Here is a 19,111-nt window from a genome sequence, read left to right on the forward strand (position 1 = left end):
ACTGACTGACCGTGGGTTTCAGAGGCAGCACAATGCAAGCATAAAATCAGTACCTATTATTGTTTTGATCATCGATGTATTTATTTCTTATACTGCAGAACTAAACATGAAACACATTATAATAATATTATATGTCATACTGAAATAAATGGTGATAAACTGTGACAACCTTTATGGTTAATGTTCACTACACAACAGTGACACCTGTTTTTTCATCATAGTTGATTTCAGCAGTGACTGTCACTTTGGACAGCTCCAGTGGAGGACACTCCCCTGTGAACTTGGAACTGTCCTCCTTGTCCTCAGTCCGACGTTCCTGCCGCCTCGGGTGCACGGGGAAGGGGAATCGGTCCAGAGGAGCGTGCTCTATGTGGCAGAGGGTGTCCTCGCTGTCGCTGTTGTAGCTGGGGTTGGAGGTGCCGCCGCTGCCGCTGCCGCCGCCGCCGCCGCCGCACCAGCCAGGCCACGGCTCCTCCACTGCGGGGCCGCTGAGCTGCACACTGAGGGGCAGCGCCTGCTCCGTCTGGACGGCCTTGTCCTGCTGCGGCCCTCGGAAGTAGCAGTCGTCCCCCCTGTCGCCCTCCTCGGGGCTGGGTTCCACTTTGCGGAAAATGTTGCGGGCGAACAGGCTGATGCAAAACATCTCCACAATGACACAGTAGTGGTATATCACTGCAAACCAGTAAAGAAAAAAAAAGTGCAACATTCATCCATTTAGTCATCACACACTCATCATCAAATCTCATTTAAATAATGCATTACAGTAATGGATGCGAGAGAGACAGACAAGCTCATCATGAGCCAAAGCTTATACTGCCAGTTACTGTCATCTCTCCTTATAGGTTACTTACACTGAGAGCGCATGAGAGCTGAGAACGGTGACGTGCAGGGGACAACATTGAGGGCTCCCATGGTCTCCAGGATCCCACTCTGCAGTCCGCACAGCACCAGCACCACGATGATGCACACAAATTTGGCCCTGAGGCCATAGCCATGCAAGGCACTTTTGGTTGCTTTGTAAAACAGCAGATATCCGTAAAAAGACAAGAAGGTTGACGCGCCTATGATCCCATTCACGTACATGTTAGGATTTACCACCTCCACCTGTGAATGACAGCAATAGCAAAGCACTGAATATTTCAACAGTCTCCCCCATAGCATGAGGGAATTATGCCAGAAGTATGTCAATACTCATACATATATTAGATTATAAATTGTGCAACGTATACCATATTAGAATCAAAAGTAAATCTCAGCTTCAATAAAGCTGCCTGCCTAGACAAGCAAGTTGAATTAGCATAGCACTGACATGGCTTTTAGTGCAGATGTCAAGAAAGAGGCTAATGGAAATGCTGTCCTGTGGTCACCCACTGGCAGCATCAGGGCCAGTTCTAGCATACTATATTTGGCTGGTGGAAATTGGGGGGGTTGGGGTTTGACATAAAACAAAACGCAAATTCAAAGAATGGGAAGTATCGCTGACACATTACAAAGTATTTTGTCATATTTTATAGCCTACTTTTTTTTAAGTATATATTTTTTGGGCTTTTTATGCCTTTAATGATAGAGACAGTAGAGAATCGACAGGAAGTGAATGGGAGAGAGAGCAGGGGTGGGATCCGGATAGGACCACGGGGCGGGAATCGAACCCGGGTGGCCGGCGTATGATGCAGGTGCCCCAGCCAGTTGCGCCACAGCTGGGGCCTTTATAGCCTACTTTTGGTGATGTGATGACATCATGAAAGTGCAAAACAATGAATGTAGCCTCTGACTGGTGCTGACTTGCCCAGACTTGTAGTGATCATTAGAGTTTCTTGAGAACTTTAACGATCAGTTTCTTGAGAACTTTAATGATCAGTTTCTTGAGAACTTTAATGATCAGTTTCTTGAGAACTTTAATCATCCGATTCGGAACACATGGAACCGGTTCTGTGGTTGCCCTGCAACATTGCTCAATCCGGGCGTGCATTGACAAGGCCAGAGACTTGTCTCCACTTTGTATCGCATGACAAATTCAGGTCGTGAGTTTTGAGTGCATCTCTGATACAGTATTTAAGCTAAGAGATATAAAAGGCACATAGACAGTTGTCCTGTGGACTGTTTGCAGGTTATGGCATGTCTTATAGGCAGAGACATTGCTTTAAAACACTGTCCTTTTAATCAACAGAGTCAGTGTACTGATGAAGGAATAGGTTAGAGTCAGATACGGAAGGTTTGCAAAGTGATATAGTCATTTTAACGAGTATTTCAGTACTTTCCAAATCCCAAAATACAGTATTTTATTTTGATATATGGTGTGGCTAATGCATTTTATACTTTATTTTGATACACTTGAAATGAGGGTATTTGATGTTTTATTTTAATGATTAGGTGGGCTTAGCCTAGCCTGGCACGCCCTCCCAGTGACGTAACACCTTCGGCTTTTGCTGTCGCTGGTCTGGTCAACTGCTAATCGGGAAGGATTTCTGAGTTCCCGAAATCTGCGGAACTGCCCCCTTTGGTCGAGAACCAATCAACTTTGAGCAGCTCCAACGGCTCTGGGTAGAGGCGTGTTCAAGGCAGAGGAAAGAGTGTTGTTATTGGTTTAAACTCGGCAAACCGCTTTCTGACATCGACCAGTAGCAAATCGAGGCACGAGGCGGGTCAACCAGCGCTTGGAGAAACCGTGTTAGCACAGGATCTTGGTCAGACTAAAGTCTCGCAGAGCCTTTGAAAGTCGATGGTAATCAGGCTAGGCTCAGCCCACCCTGGCCCCTGCCTAGAGCCGGCCCTGGTCAGCACCACTGAGTGTACAGTATACATTGTTCAGAATAGAATGCTGCTGCTTGGACAGCAGCACTCACCTCCCCGTAGTCATATTGCTCATCTGTCCAGAGGACCAGGGTGAGGAAGAAGAGGATGGTCCGCACCACCGACAGCTGAAGGACCGCAGCCATCATCCAGCCCAGGCTTGTCCTAACAGTCACAACATTGGATCATCATGAGACATCTTAATTTCATAACACACCATGAACAAAACTGGGGCACGAGAAATGGCAGCACTGTCCAAGTAGAGGGCCGATGGGAGGATTTAACACCCATTTCTTTGCCATATGTATCCCAATGGAGAGTGGAAGGCATCATTTGGGTGGAAAGGGTAGACACACTGGACTGAAATAATGTAAACAATAACATCTGGCGTATGGCGCACCTAGATCTGGTTACTGCTGCACCTGCTCAGTGCATCCAAAGGCATTCTGATATTTTCACAGTGGGCTTTTGACGGCAGGTCGTTATGGTACTGGCTTTTGATGGTATTATTTACCACACTGTACATAGCTGTACATACTGTTCATATCTGTCTATATGGTTCATATTGATTATCCATATTTATTCTGTTTTTCTGATAATATATTATGTTAATACACTGCATATATCTATATTATTCTTGCTACTATTATAATGTTACTGCTACATTGCACATATCAGTAAATGTTGTTCATACATTGTTCATATTACATAGCCATAGTTATTCTGCGATTATAAGGTAACTGCTAATATACTGCACATATCTATATTTAACCGTATACTGTCTACACTGCATTATACAGTAGGCTATTTCTTGTCCTGTCTATGCACCACCTGTCTATACTTTGTGTATCACATATTATATATATTTGTATATTTTGCTTTTCTGGCTATATGCAGACTCTGGTTGTCTTGCACAATGACAACAAAGTTGAATCGAATCTAATCTAATGCTACTCTGCGAAATGGGACGATACACTGTCCACAAGTGCCATCAAATGGAGCTTTCGATTGTATGTCGGTGTTCAACTGCATGCATTTTGTGGTGTGGGCAAGTTCTGATACCTGGTAATGCCAATCATTGGAAGGCAACAGCAGAAACAACATGGGAACGGATTAGGAGAGACCTGAGCTCCAGCCAAGGCCTCAACCATTCTACTTTTGCCTCCAAAGAAGTCTGTTATCAGACCCATGAACTTCAGTGAAGTGATGGAATGGTACCTGAACATAATCAAAAACATACACAACTGTAGTACAAGGCAGTTGCTGTTAACATTAATTATATCTAGTCACTGACATGATAGATAAACATAAAAACAATGCCGTACACTGTTTGAACCGAACAGCAGGCACTGATTCAATGGTTGAAGTAAAAACAATCAGGTTCATACTTTCCAAATGGTAACATATAAGGAAAAGCTTTCTGTCTTACAGGGCTGCCATGAAATTGCAAAGTGAAGACGACCGTGGAATATAAAGAGCAATGATGGAGGTCAACCCAAAAATCTATGAGAGAGAAAAAGATGGAGGTCAACATGTCAGACTGGAAAAGTGCATGATGGATATAACAAGACAAAAGCATACATGAAACGTGAAAAAAATATCAGTGTTAAAGGAAAAAAAAAAAGTACCGGGTACATTCCCAGAATCCACAGGTAGAGCCGCCTCCGCCTGGAAGAGGGAACGTGCCTGAGGAAAAAGCCGAGCTCTTCCAGGAACAGTGCCAGCAGAAGACACGCCAGCACGGCAGGGATGAGGAACAGCCAGAGCTCATCCTTGATCGCTGAGGCACACAATCAAACACGGAAAGTCACACCAAACACTGACTGGCATTGTGCTGTTCTCAAGAGTTGTGTACTGTACCTCTCCAAAATACTGGGTAGTTTATCTTAGGCTAGTGCTCGTACATTGACAATCTTATTTATATGGAATATCAGTCAATCAATCATTGGTACTGCTACAGAGAATAGCCACATTTTGTAATGAAAACATTTTGCTGTTCGCTTTCACTTGAAGCCGATATTTTTTTAAAAGAACTTTCTGCAAAAAAAATAGGATGATCAAAAGTACCAAACTGGATTCTGAAGAGGAATCTAAAAGAGACACTATGCCCCAATTAGGGCTGGGAAACGGAGTACACTTAATAACACAATAATTTCTATTCACCTTTGAAGAAATCGGATGACAAAGGGATCTCTGCCCCAACCCAGGTGCAGTTTTGATGCCCCATTATCTTCTTGGCGGGTAAAAAACCCCACAGTGTTTTAGCCTCACAGAAACGAAACACACTCCATTTTGATGGCCTGAAAAGTTCAAACAAAGGAATTAAGCTTTTCCTATTGTTAGTTTACACTCCTGACGTGACAACCGTAACTCACTATGTCATATTTAATAGTCACGCTCACCTGAAAGATGGAAAGGGATCCAAAAGACGAGAACTTAATCTTCGTCTAATGGTGTCTTCCGTAAAAAGCCTAGGTGGTGTCCTTCTCTCTGAATGATACCTTCCTGATCAGAAAAGTTAATGTTTGACCACACACAGGTATGGGGGCTAAGTCCATTCTGTGAGATATCCTATGTCTGTTATCTCTGTGATCTTTATTGTATCAGTTTATCAGTTCATAATGTCTTTGTTAGGGAAAAGCATAGAATATAATATGCCTATATATACATGTATATCCAAGATAAAAAACAACAACAAAGGGATATAAATGAGCATTTAATAGAAAAATAAATAGATCTGATGAACAGTTCTCCCACTTTTAAGAAATACAAAATTAGATCCATTCCAGATTTTCCCATCAATCTGTGAATCTGATAACACACGTAAAGTAACAGAGTACTATCATAACAGTTATATCATACTTAGTAGTGGAGCACGGAAAACATCTGACTGCACACTCCCCACCGAGGTACTTTGCTTGACCTACACTGTTGAAATACAGACAAGCATGATTGACATGACTTGTGATTTGTAACGGTGCTGTTGTCTGACTGTAGTGTGAGGGATTCTGTATTCTCCACTCAGTGGAACGTCAGTCGAGTCCCAAGACACAGCGCCTGTCTGTACGTAGTCAGTCTTTTTGTAAGAGGGCTGCCGATGGTCTTCATATGAGCCAGTAGAACACAAAACAGCCAAGCATAAGCTTATGGCTCAGCCAACTCAGTTCTGACCATTTTTGGATGGTGTGACTGGCCAGATAACCCTGCAGAGAAGGAAGAGTGGATGTGATGTAAAGGTTAGGAATGGACTACATTTATAGTGCAACATGAATGCATGTACAGTATACTTAATTCAGTGAATCCACACATTTCCCCAAAAACGTGGCTGTGCTACAGTACATTTCACAAAAACGCAACTGTGCCATGTCTGAGGCATTGTCTTGAATTTCCCCCTGAGGATCAATAAAGTATCTATCTATCTATCTATCTATCTATCTATCTATCTATCTTGTCAGAGTTCACAGGGCCTTACCTCTCCTGGATCCATGTTGTCCATATCAGTGTCAAATAGAGAGCCCAGGTAGGTCAGGTGGAAAATGGCCAGAATGCTAAAGGTTACATTGATCCCATAAACCCACAGAGCCTGCAAGAAGAAACAAGTAGAAGATAATTCCTCTGCTGTATTTTCAAAGTCAACAAATTCAATGAATGATCTGACGTTAGAAAAAACATAGGGTCTACAGTATACATGTATATGGATGATAACATGTTCAAACTTTTGTTTGGGAGCAAAAATATGTTAATCAGAGTAGTTTTGAGCTGTGAAACGAAAGCTCATCCATAAATAGACTCTAGGTTGTTTTCACTCCGGATCACACTTTTAATCCAATTACAGATCTGCATATCCTATTCGAAAAAGATTCTGTATCAAAAAGGTGCATCTCAAAAACAAGTCATGTAACAGTTAAGTAAATCCACAATCCTACATGGAACTCACGACATTTGACCTAATGTTTGCCTCCTGCTCAGCCAAATAAACTCTGAAACTAAAGCAACTAGTATACACAATACCTTCTTGTTTTGATGGTTGCAGTCAGGTGGACAAGTCTTTGACAGGATGCAGGCACTGAAGATGGCAGCCAAGCGCTTTCTAAGAACTGAAACAAGAGACTTAAGTAAGCCCGCTTCTGGACACATGGTCATAATCAATAAATCAATTAATCAATCAATATCAAGATAATCATCATCATCATCATCATCAGCCAGAAAACTGAAGTAGCCTAGTTCTTATTATCCTTTGTTGGATAGAGTTACCACTGTTTATTCCTGCGACTCCACATTGTATTGTCCATCTCTCTAGAAATTCTTCAAACATGAATACACTAATATATGACTTTTGTCCCAAGGCATCAAGTTTAACAACAACTGTTATAATATAAAGCCACTTATATAAAATATTTTGAATGGGTATCCCAGAATTTTCAGCCCTATTACTTAACTCCAAGGCTTATTACGGTACTCACCAACTAATGACACTATGATGCCATCTTCTGGGCACTTGTAGAGCTTCCCTGAATGTCACATGATGATGAAACAAGGCTATGCTACCTAAGTGCTGATTGAATTGCATTGATTTAGAAACACTCTGAGTCTACCCTTAACAGTGGCAAGTTTTTGATCAGAGAAAAGGTGTGAGTAGAAAGTACCGTGTTCCACATAGGTGATGAACCCAAGAGACAACAGGACTGCGCCAAGGTGGAAACTAAGTCCCTGGAAGAACACAAACACACAATATATTTTTTCTTTCATTTATTGTTGTCCCCGCGTAGCTGGTAGCAAGCAACAGTCTTTAAAGAATAGATAGACCAATTTGATCTCTGAGGCATTGGCAGCACCCTTAGCCTATAGAGAAGAGTCTGTCTGTATAGACTTTGATCTGCCAGAGACTTCACTTCAAACAGAATGCATGATGTATCATAAACCTGAAACTCAAGCACGTCCATACACTAAAAAAAGCTGTGCACTTTGAAACTTACTTAAAATCCACAGCTGTTTAATGTTTAAAATTCCATCAAAGACATGACTGATTTCGACAACATCAAGACTTTAAAAGACCAGTTTAAGCAAAATACTGTATGAACAGAACTTCAGACTCACATGCAGTAAGGCACTGGCTGTGTAGGTGACCAAAATGGCAGGAAATGTTCCCAGTTTAAGTGCACTTTTGAAGACATCTGTAGAAGCAAAGACCAAGACAAAAAGACATGTCTAGGAGATAATATTTCTGCCACGTAAATTGTGGTCTAGCTAAATCTGCACTCTACTGTCTATGTACGCTATTTATAATGGAGTGTACATTGTTCTTAAATCAAACGGTCAGCATTGTACTAAGTTAGTTTTAAGCTTAAATTAATCATAATTCTAATTTCTTCGATTTATAGTTGCACATACTGTATGCTACATTTTCATTTCCAACAACATCAGTATCTTAGCGACTTTGTATATTTGGAAAAAGGAAAAGCCTTTTCAGGATTGAGACACACTTACATGCATTTAACCATCGAGACATGGGAGCGTTCCAGGACGTCACAACCTCTACCATGGACCGGGGCAGTTCCACATGTACAGGGTTTGCCACAGTCATGTCCCTACATGAAGACAAGGATGCATCCATTGTTCAGTTCAAAACACATTCTATTTTATTTAGCTAGTGTCACTTTATGTCAAAGCTGATTAACAGTACTTCAGGGCAACATGTATTCTATTATCTACCTGTTTATTTAACAGGGACAGTGCTCATTACAGTACATCAACAGACAAAGGTAACATAAGCCGAGTTAGCCTCATTTCCCTCTGTTGTTCCTATCCTGTTTTTTAAAAAAAGTCCACCTAGAATAAACGGAGATTACCAACAGCTACAACACTAGACCAGACCAGTATAATGAATTCCAAATATCTGTTCTCACTCTCCACGTTGTTGCTAAAGAAACAGCAATTATTTGGGCCCTTCGGCTTCTCACCATTTGACATTGTCCTTGTGGTCCGTGTAGCCAGCTCCTGCCAGTGTGGTGGTGGTCTCGCTCAGGAAGCTCACAAAGTAGTGGCTGTAGTGGAAAGACACTGCATTCTCGTAGGCATCGAGCCACCTATGGATAAAACACAATAGATAGATAGATAGATAGATAGGTAGGTAGGTAGGTAGGTAGGTGCTTTATTCATCCCCACAGGGGAAATTCAGGTGTCCAGCAGCCTACAGTGTGTTGTCCATCAACAAGCATTCACCATGCAATACACTCATAAAAACAAACAAATGACTACAAAATATCACACATACACACAATAATGTCTCAAATGATTGTATGACATCTAATCTAATATGAGTTCCCCCATCGAGGCCACAGTCATTTCTGACAAGCTAATTTACCATGATGCTTAACAAAATAAGTGATTTGATTTGACGTTCAGTTACCTGTTCAGATATTCACCTCCATCTACTGGGATCAGGTATGGGAAGAGGTACGGTGCAATGCAAGTCGACACGACCAAGCAGAGCTGACACTTCACCCAGCTCCCAGAGATCTTTGCAAACCAGGAAAATTTCTGTGGAGAGAAGAAGTTTATAGCTATTGTCCGATGGACAGGAAATATTTCAGCACATCCGTCAGCTGACCATGCCAGGTTTAAAGCTGGCTGAAAGACAAACAGATAGTCTTGCTCACCAACTTGCGGCTTTCGATTGCATCTTTGTAACTGGTGAAGCTGATCCAGGGACCGAAAACGACTGTCCCCACAAACATAATGTAGCCCATGAATTCCACAGGTGAAGGGAAAGTAGAAATGACCCCTCTGTCCAAATCAAAGGCCAATGAGATAGCCTTCATAGCTATCACCATCTGGGATCCTGGACAGGGAGTCAAATAAATGCCACACTACAATTCACTGCACTCGTGCTGGTATGTTGAAATAACTTTTCTATAAAGCTGTGTGGGTAAATTATCCAGACCAGGCTGGAACAACAGTAGATACTAGAAATGTTGCATGAAATATTTCATTCACCTCTTATTTTTATCCAGGTTGTAGCATCCACCAAATGCAGCTCCCTTGGAGACAAAAAGAGCAGTGAGATAGTACTTAATAATTTAACACATAATCCTAGTGTGACTTGCAGTAACTTTCATCCAACATCACTCACAGTAAAAGTGAACCCAAACATACCTAAATAAATCATATTTTCAAAAAAATCAAATCCAAGAGAAAAAAGATAAAGAATTTAACAAAACCAATCAGTCAACCACACTCATCCGTCATAATAAGATCAAATAAATAAAAATGGTTCTGATGATGATCCTTACCCCACAAGAAGATAGATGAGGATGGCGAGAGAAAGGAAGGTGCCGCGACTGTTGGAGTAACAGACCAGGAAGAGGGTGAGGTAGCACAGGACGCTTAGCAGCAACACCCACACCATGTGCAGCTCGAAGAACTGGTACAGGCAATAGAGCCCCGCAGCTGACGAACACAAATGTTTCACACTTGGTGGCAGACCTGCAAGAGGACCAACAACAGACACAGGATCAGTCAGGGTCATCTAATGGGGCTTCACAGAGATGGTCAAAATGACAATTTGAGAAAATGTGTTTACTTTCTAGACATATGAGAATGCTGCTTATAGGTGTATTTATAAGGTTTAACAATAGCTACAAAATGGTTGTGTGTTCAACGTTCACAATAAAAAACATGAGCAACTGCAACATGGCATACTGTAGGCCTATCCTGATATTTCACTGTTTATTTTGTTGCTTAAGTTACCATGCAATGTCAATATAGGTCAGTTTGGGGTGTGTGTGCCCTTGTGAGCTTTGTGTATTTCAAAACAGATAGACAGTGGCAGACATTCTCACCTGTCCGACAGAGAAGGCGAAACAGCACGCATACAAAGAGGAGCTGCCATACTTGATCAAAGCCCTGCTGAGCAGTGGGGAACACACAGCCTACTGCCAACTCCTGGAACAACTCCCACCTACTGAATGTTGCCATGGCATCTCCTGAAGAATCTAGGGGGAGAAGATAGCAGGGTTAACTACACACACACACACACACACACACACACACACACACACACACACACAAATGACACAGTCATGACATCTGAGCTAGAACTATGGAATGTCAACTGCCAAAAATTAACAGATGAAGGGGGAGTAGAAACTGCATCAATTGCTGTGAAAGTGCTCGAAGTTACATGTAACCGTGCGCTTCCACGAATACTGCAACAATGTTGCAAATTTACAGAACATTGCAACAGTGTTTACAGACACGTATTTCCTGCCTACAAATAATAGGCTAGTCGTGTATCCTTTATGGAAATTGTAGTTAGGCTAACGACGCTAGCGGGCGAAACAGGGGACAGATTAATACAGCTATGCCTGCAGAGGGTATCATTGACCTAGCTGTGGTTACGAATGCTACAGCTATGTTTAACCATGCATTGCGAACAATGAAATGTAACAGAGCTGTGTCCCGCCTCTGATCTTTTACACGCCTGAAAACAGGACCGAGTGCTGACCAAGACAGCTAAAGATTATTTATGCATGTAAGGAAACACTAAGGTAACCACCGCCACACAAAAAATACTTTATTCAGTACGACTGAAACAAGTTGAGAAATATTCGCCGAGCTCCACAAATCTTTACTCTGGTTCACAATCGAGACTGAATCATCTACAGATCACGACCATAGCGCCTCTCGGGATTTGCAACATTATTCGCTGCTCGATGACAAACTGGTTTTAGTGTCCCCCGCACGAAATTCTGCGTTGTGTTTGAAATTCTTACCTTACCTCAGCCAAAGCTCACTGCATTGGAAATGCGGATTCCGGAAGTATCATGCAAATCTCGACCCGAGCTCGGATTCAGGGACATCACAGGGATACCTCCAGATGTCTCAAAAACGTGGTATGCAAGTTACATCTGGGCTCGTAAAAGTCGGCCAAACAAACCTAGACTGAGAGTCTCCAGTAAATCAATCATACCATGGGAGAAGTCTTAGCCAATGGTCATGGCTGAAAATACATAGGCTACGCGAAAAGATTTTGTGTGATGCTGTGCGTGTTGGAGAATGTCAGTGAAGGTGCAGTATTTGCGATGGTTGAAGTCCTGTTGTCGGCTATTCAACTGTCAGTGAAACCACATATCAGTGTAGCCTATAGCCCTTCAGTAGCCTGTTTTCCATTATGATCTGTAACAGTTACATACGAAAAAAGCTGAACAAAATCCGTTTTTAAAATACATAATGTTGACATAGGTTTAATTTAATAACAAAAAAAAAACGATCTATAATCTATTGCATTTTCTAATTCTGAAATAAGCATGAGAACACTCTATCACAGTGCCTCATGACTGGAAGGCCTATAAGTAGCAGGCTGCATGCAGTACCATCAGCTGCGGGCATGGTGTCGCTCTTGCCTGCTTAACCAAAGTCCTTCAGGGTTAAATTATTGCCTGCCTCTAATTCATCACTACCCTCAGCAGCAGGAGCCTATTTATACACCTGGGGGTTTGAGCCGGGCCTCGGCTCAGGCTGCTGTTCAGAAGCAGCCCCTGCACTCGCTTCCCTCCCCCACCACTCCCCTGTGCTGCTGACCCACATGGAGCAGACATGCGACTTGATGAATTAGGCCTTGAAATATGGCCTCTCTCTCTCTCTCTCTCTCTCTCATTCTCTCTCTCTCTCTCTGCCACCCTCTCTCTCTCTGCCACCCCCCCCCCTCTCTCTCTCTCTCTCTCTCTCTCTCTCTCACACACTCTGCAACACGCCACTATGCCATTGTGTCAAGGGTCTCTCAGTCATCTGCACTGGCACATGTATTGACAGTTTTTAGTAAAGTATGGGTTTGAAAGTCAGCACATAATCTGCATAAAGTAATTAACAAATGAGCTACAGTATGCGTGGAGGTGAGTGGAGAGAGTGGAGTAGTAAGAAGAGGCATCCACAGACCTGAACCGCAGAGCTGCAGCAGTACAGGGCCTGATGGAGTGAAACAGCAGCCTTCGGGGGGGGGATGGCCTACAGAGACTGAACAATCTCTACCTTATTGCTCCACTTAAAATGGCCGGAAGGGAAGTAGTGAGCTGCCTTATTTACTGTCCCAGTGGGTCAATATTATTGGGCCGAAGTAGGTAGAACACAGGGGTCCGACACGCAGAAAATAAAGCCCGTTTCGTAATACTGCTGCGCACAAATTCCCAACATCGTATATCAAAGGGCAGAAAATGAGCTGTATGCAGCTTATGTGTACGAAGCGACAGCAAAGAAATAAATTGCTTCCGTGCATAAGCCACATATGAGGCAATACACTCTCCAGTTATGTTGGAGAAGATGGCAAGAGCTTTTGGGCGGGCGGTTTAATGCACTGTTCTGATAATGCCCCGCACGTGTTGAAACACACCGGGTGAGAGGATGTTTTCGGTGGATTAAGCCTTTTGTAGGTACTGTCACCTGGAGGGTGAGGCTCTACAATGCAGTTATATACATTCACATCACTGCTACTACCAACCCTTCCCCCATCCCCTTTTGCTTCCTTTATTCTTCTCTCTCTCTCCTCTTTGCCATAGAAACTCAGGCGAGTCCGTCTGGCTCATTCGTCCCCCATCCCCCAAGTGATGTAGAGCTGGTCCCTGGTACAAGTGTTTGACTGCAATCCTCTGGGTCTGTCAATTGCATTGCTTGAGCGAAAACAAAGGATGTCTACTAAGCAAGAGAATTGTACTGTCAATGAACGATTGACGATAACAAGCCTCATTAGTTCCAATAGTTCTGAGAAACAGGTAGAGGATGTGCGGATTGAAATCTAAATACCCTATATACAGGATGGCATGCCTCTTCATTTGATTTTGATTGCTTGATAATACTACATCTCAACTATCACTTTAAGAGTACCATCTTTTGTAATGGCTGATTGCCTAACAGACTGAGAACGAAGCGGAAGACATGACCATGCCACTGTAAAAATCTGACATCATTTCAATATTTTTCCACTGTTTTCTCAAATGCGTATTCCCCAAATGCTTCTGTTCCACACACCAATCATTTCCTCTCTTCCTAAACGTCCCCAGATACCATTGCTCCTCTGCCTCCTCCGTATCCCGGTATCCGTAATGTCTCTCCCATTCATTAGGCCGTGGGAGACAGGGCCTATGGATCATCCAGGGCATCAGAGGAAATCTATTATCTCTCACTGCCTAATCAGCTCTGTCTGTATCCTCCAATCACTGTCCAGAGCTGTGGGTTCCCAGTGCTGGTCCACGCACAGGGGTTTTTCCTACACCGCTCCGCCGTTCCCCTCTGCTTGACCTCCCTCGCTCTCTCTCTCTCCGTCCTCTGTCTCTCTCTCTGTCATTACTTTCTCTTCTGTAGGTGCCATTAACGCTGTTATTAAGGTGGAGGTGTAATTAGGGGTCTTTAGCAGGTCGAATTGGCTGGCCCTCATTATTTAGTGTTTTGCTTTTGAAAAGAAGCACAGGGGAAAGTTGAATAGGTATGAGTTGATGGATCTGCAACGTATGAAATGTACTGTATGTGTCAAACTATGTTCTATGGTTACGTAGTATGCTCATTTAAGCATACCGTATGTCATATGTTTTATATGCACTGTATGCATTCAGTTTAAATTCTATATGTGTCAGTGTATTGGTCAAGAAATGGGTGCCAGGCATCAACAGTGCAATTTCACAATTAGGTCAGTCGTGTGAAAAGATAATTTATGAGACTATTGATTCTGATGTAATATGATATGTATTTTTCTAGAGATTGGCTATTGCAATTCATTTGAAACAAAATGTTAAATGGAAGGTGCATTCAATCACAGTGGGCATACAATCTGCCGTATTCTTTTTAAATATTTACACATTTAAATGAATAGATTTCATTCACTGCTTCAGACATGCAATTGTAAACACACACACACACACACACACTGATGCGAGTGTCCATGCGCATGCACGCACACATTACAGAATTGCTGACAGTATAATACATAGGACACAGAATAATTAATTTCCCTGTGCAAATGTGTCTTCTGTTTGGTGAGCCAATAGCTCAAATATTGTTGTCTCAATTAGAGCAGCTGTAGTAGTGGTATCCATCTTTGCTTTGCCTCATATCAAGAATATTACAGCTGATACAGAATCTTCATGCGAGTAGCAGTTTCCGGTATTTCACCATCTTTCCATCCAATTTCCACATTGTTCCAATTTGTAGATCTTATCAGCGCGCATAAAGCATTTCCCCTCTACAGACAGCAGATGCACAGCCGGATATATATCTCCCTGCTCTCCGTATCTCCGTGGACCCCCGCACCCAAACGAGGGAGGGGGAGAGGGGTGCCGTCTCATCTCCTGGTGACAGCCTGACGTTGCCCCTCTCATCACGGTCCCCCTCCATGCCCTCTCTCTCTCTCGCCTGGATCTCTTCCTGTCTGTTCCCCCCGTGCCCTGTCTGAGCAGGAACATTACAGATACCTCTATAATTGCTTGTCAAATCCTTCGCTATATCTGAAATCCCGTGGCATGTCGCTCAGGATGGGCAAGGGATGGTATGTGTGTGTGTGTGTGTGTGTGTGTGTGTGTGTGTGTGTGAGGGGGTGTATTAGGAGTGTGTTTACCCGTGACCTTCACGCAAAAAGCTCCCTCTCCTGTCCCATTCTGGATGTTTCGTTCAGACCCTCCGCAGCGTAATGGAACAGGATATCACATGCACCGAAAAAACACATTGGGCTCTTGATGTGAGATAAGCAGAGAGAGGGAAATGTTGGGAGGGAAATCGCGCTGGGCTGAAATGAAATGTCGCCTACTCTCACTGTGTGTGTGTGTGTGTGTGTGTGTGTGTGTGTGTGTGTGTGTGTGTGTGTGTGTGTGTGTGTGTGTCTGTGTGTCTGTGTGTGTCTGTGTGTGTCTGTGTGTCTGTGTGGGTGGGTGGCAGGAGAGGGGCTTCTGCTGCTCACAGTCAAGTGTTGCACGAGGGCCTCTGGCCATGGACAGGAATCGCTGTTAAAGGAGGAACACGTGCAGATGTAATGCAAATAAATTATGAGCCTTCAGCAGCCCTGCACCATGAAATTGAGTCGATAGTACTGTAGGTGCCTTGCAACTGAACCACGCTGACGACACAGCGTTTGAATTGAAAATGTTACTGTCTCTGTGTAAACATGAATGTGCACAGACATGTACTTGTTCACACACACGTACACACATAGACACACACACAGACATATACATATACACAGAAGCACAAACAGAAACAAAATTGAATAATGAGATTTGAAAACAGATGTTGATTTCCCTGATGGACATGCCATGTTTATTATTTACAACACCCCACTACTATATAGACTCGACTCAGTAAATTAGTCATGAGCACATTGTTAAAATTCAGTCTGTCTCCCACTATTCAAATCCATTCCATACGCTCTAATGCATACTAATGGCACAGTGAAATATCTCAATCACAGAGCTCTCTGTTCAGATGCACAAAGCAATGGAAACCAGAAACAGCGTAATGGAAATAATGTGTTATCTTTGAAATTACCTGGCGTAGGCAACAGTGGTATCTTTCATTACCTGGTGTCTATCAATTTCTCAGCAAACACCAAAAAGGAAACTCACAGAGATAATTCACAAATATCAATTAATTTCACTGCCAGTCTTCTCACTGTTTTCTAATCATTGTTCTTTGTGTCGTTATACAACTCCAACCCTCTCTTTCTCTCTCCCCTCCCAAACCCTTGTGCTTTTACGCTCTCTCTCTCTCTCTGCTGTTTCCTCTCTATCCTCTCTGTTTCCTCAACATTAAAGGCACTATAGTGTGATCCGTGTGTGGCGATGCTGAGGCTGTAGACAGTGCTACACAGATAGGGTCAGCAAGGAGAGGTTAGCAGTTGACAGATATACTCTCTCCGCAGTGGGGAGAGAGGAAGGCCACATCTGTGTAGTAGACGCTCACTGGGTCAGTGAGCTGACTCCAACTGCTGTAACATTCTGTCACAGATTTAGCTTTATGAATGGTGGCAGCTCACAGGCGTACTACACTTCTATATCCATGTCTGTAGTTGAAGGGAAAAAAAGATAATATCCTAACAATCCCAATATAACGCCCCAATGTATTTAATCCTCATATAATGGGATTAAATGGAGAATATATTTTGCTGTCTCTCTTCTCTCTCTCTCTCTCTCTCTGTGTATGTGTGTGTGTGTGTGTGTGTGTGTGTGTGTGTGTGTGTGTGTATTTATGATGCTGAGGGGAGTGATGCATGACAGAGAGGTGACTCAGGGCAATTGCTCTCTCTGTGATTAACGGCACTCACCGGCCTGCGATGGGTGAGCGAAACGGAAAGAGAGGAAGAGGAGGAAGAGGAAGAGGAGGAAGACTCTCTCCCATAACACCCATACAGCGCTCTTCACCCCCGCGCCGTGTGCAATAATAACGCAGAGCAAATCCCTCGGTGTCTGCAGCATGACCTGGGACAGGAGAGGGAAGATTAGAGCCCAAATATATTCCCGTGCAGACCTGGTGCCGTAGATGGAAGTATTAAGGAATCAAACAGTACAGGAAGGGGTCAACAGATGATCTGAGGGTATTGTGCGCTCGCCGGTGTGTCGTGATAATCCGTGTCGTCAACAAACCAATCTGTTGCTGCAGGGCTCATAAATACCCTGATAAGAAAGCAAAGCTGGAAAGCCGGCCCTTTCTTTTGGAGGGGGACGTTTGGGGGTATAGAGTGTGGCAGTTTGGGGGTATGTAGTGTGGTGGTGGGGTGGTAAGGGAGCGAAACCACAGCGACAGTAGCCGAGGATTATCAGTCGCATGCAGGGAGGGAAGTATCCAGTGTAATTTACTGTCCTGCTGTGTCAGTCTGTAGACGCGTAATGTCCTATTCATAAAGATATGGGCGGCCAATAACTCAGACCGGGATTACAGTATTATCTGACATTAGCTGGCGTGACCTTTCCCTTATTGCCAGTAAGCACGCCATATATTCTCTCCTTCAACCACCTTCTAGTGTGGCATCATAGCAGTGGATTCAAGTTGATGATCTAATGTTAGATCTGCAGAATGCTCATTAGTGGCTGAAGATATCCTTGTGCTGGATTGCATGTAAGAAAACCCATTCACACAGCAGCTATAGCAAGGGCTTCTATGTGTTTCTTACTGCAAATAATAAGCATAACAAAAGCACATAGTGTGTTATTTGGTGACAATGGAGAGGATGCTAAGCTGTTGCTCAGGTAACAGGGAAAGGCGATGGGGGGGAGAGAGAGAGAGAGCGACAGAATGAGAGAGGTACATGGAATGGGGGGAGGGAGAAAAGGAGAGCAGCAAATAAGAAGATGGCAAAAAAAAACCCTGGTGGGAGGGGGCAGGGGAGGGGAGGTACCACCGCTGGCCCGCTGAAGGAAAGAGGGAGAGAAGGAGAGAATGAGCAGTAGCTGGTGGGTATTGGCTTCTGCTGTGGCTGAGAGCGACCGAGCGAGGGAGAAGGAGAGAGAGAGGGATTTGCCGCCGCCGCCGCGCCAGAATGGTGTCAGCCACGCCGTTTGGAATGCCATGCTTCTCGCGACCGGTCTCAGCCTTTGTGTGTGCCACCACGCAGTGAGAGAGCTCGCGCTCAGCTTAGTCTGAGGATGCACACTGAGACGTGATCATCTGGTTTACGGCATGAATGAAAGCATTTGGTGTGATTTGTTTTTTTTTATTGCAGTGTAATAATTCAGTCATCAAGGGAGCTTAACTAAACTGGATTATTCCAAAGCCTTGGAGAAGAATCAAAAGAAAAAGGTACTGCATCAATTGCGTCTTTTTCTCTCTCTTTTTTATTGGAAAACCCCATCACCTTGCACGACGGCAGGAGTTTTTTTTGTGGGGGGGACCCATTTTCCCCTTCTGGACAAGAACTAGCCCGTCCATTTAGCTGCCGAGCCCAAGCTCCTCACTCTTGGTGTTGCTCATTTTTTTATCTGTGATTGCCTTTTTTCCTCGTCTTCGTGTTTCTCCACAGTTTTCCGGAAGAACTCAAGCAATCTCGGTGGCCTGTCTCCATGATAAATTAGTCTGAGTGAGGGCAAGGTAAGAAATTCCCAACACATCCCTGAGGTAGAGAAACAGAGAGAAAGAAAGAGAGAGAGAGAGTGAGAGAAAATCAAGAGAGATAAAAAAGGGGGATAGAAGACTGTCAGGTAGAGAGCGAGGATGGATGGGTGACAGTGGTTCCGACGAGTCGTGACAGGCGCAGTCACTCACACCTCAAGACACTTATAGGATCGCAGCATGCACATCTGACACAGGCAGCTAGAAGAGGAGTGGGCACCGTGCTACCTGTCTGTGGGTG

At 43.6% G+C, this 19,111-nt stretch overlaps 2 protein-coding genes across 3 annotated transcripts; both read right to left on the reverse strand.

The window, feature by feature from the left end:
- Positions 1-161: 161 nt before the first annotated feature.
- Positions 162-5,246, reverse strand: si:dkey-16n15.6 (organic solute transporter subunit alpha). The gene is made up of 8 exons (XM_062540066.1): positions 5,193-5,246; positions 4,954-5,090; positions 4,419-4,570; positions 4,220-4,293; positions 3,853-4,008; positions 2,844-2,955; positions 852-1,104; positions 162-672 (listed from the first exon to the last, which is right to left on the reverse strand). Exons 2-8 carry the CDS (start codon positions 5,015-5,017, stop codon positions 188-190), a joined length of 1,296 nt encoding a protein of 431 aa, XP_062396050.1. The 5' UTR covers positions 5,018-5,090; positions 5,193-5,246; the 3' UTR covers positions 162-187.
- A 271-nt stretch (positions 5,247-5,517) lies between these two features.
- porcnl (porcupine O-acyltransferase like) lies at positions 5,518-11,918 on the reverse strand. Of its 2 annotated transcripts, none has more exons than XM_062541357.1 (13): positions 11,570-11,918; positions 10,632-10,784; positions 10,083-10,275; positions 9,787-9,830; positions 9,450-9,631; positions 9,200-9,330; positions 8,751-8,876; positions 8,278-8,378; positions 7,888-7,964; positions 7,437-7,500; positions 6,802-6,887; positions 6,263-6,373; positions 5,518-5,993 (listed from the first exon to the last, which is right to left on the reverse strand). In XM_062541357.1, exons 2-13 carry the CDS (start codon positions 10,765-10,767, stop codon positions 5,895-5,897), a joined length of 1,350 nt encoding a protein of 449 aa, XP_062397341.1. In that variant the 5' UTR covers positions 10,768-10,784; positions 11,570-11,918; the 3' UTR covers positions 5,518-5,894. The 2 variants fall into 2 exon arrangements, with proteins under 2 accessions (XP_062397341.1, XP_062397340.1); XM_062541356.1 differs by having other exon boundaries at positions 11,565-11,917.
- Between the last annotated feature and the right edge of the window lie 7,193 nt (positions 11,919-19,111).

This window comes from Sardina pilchardus, chromosome 7, assembly GCF_963854185.1.
Source record: "Sardina pilchardus chromosome 7, fSarPil1.1, whole genome shotgun sequence".
NCBI lineage: Eukaryota > Metazoa > Chordata > Actinopteri > Clupeiformes > Clupeidae > Sardina > Sardina pilchardus.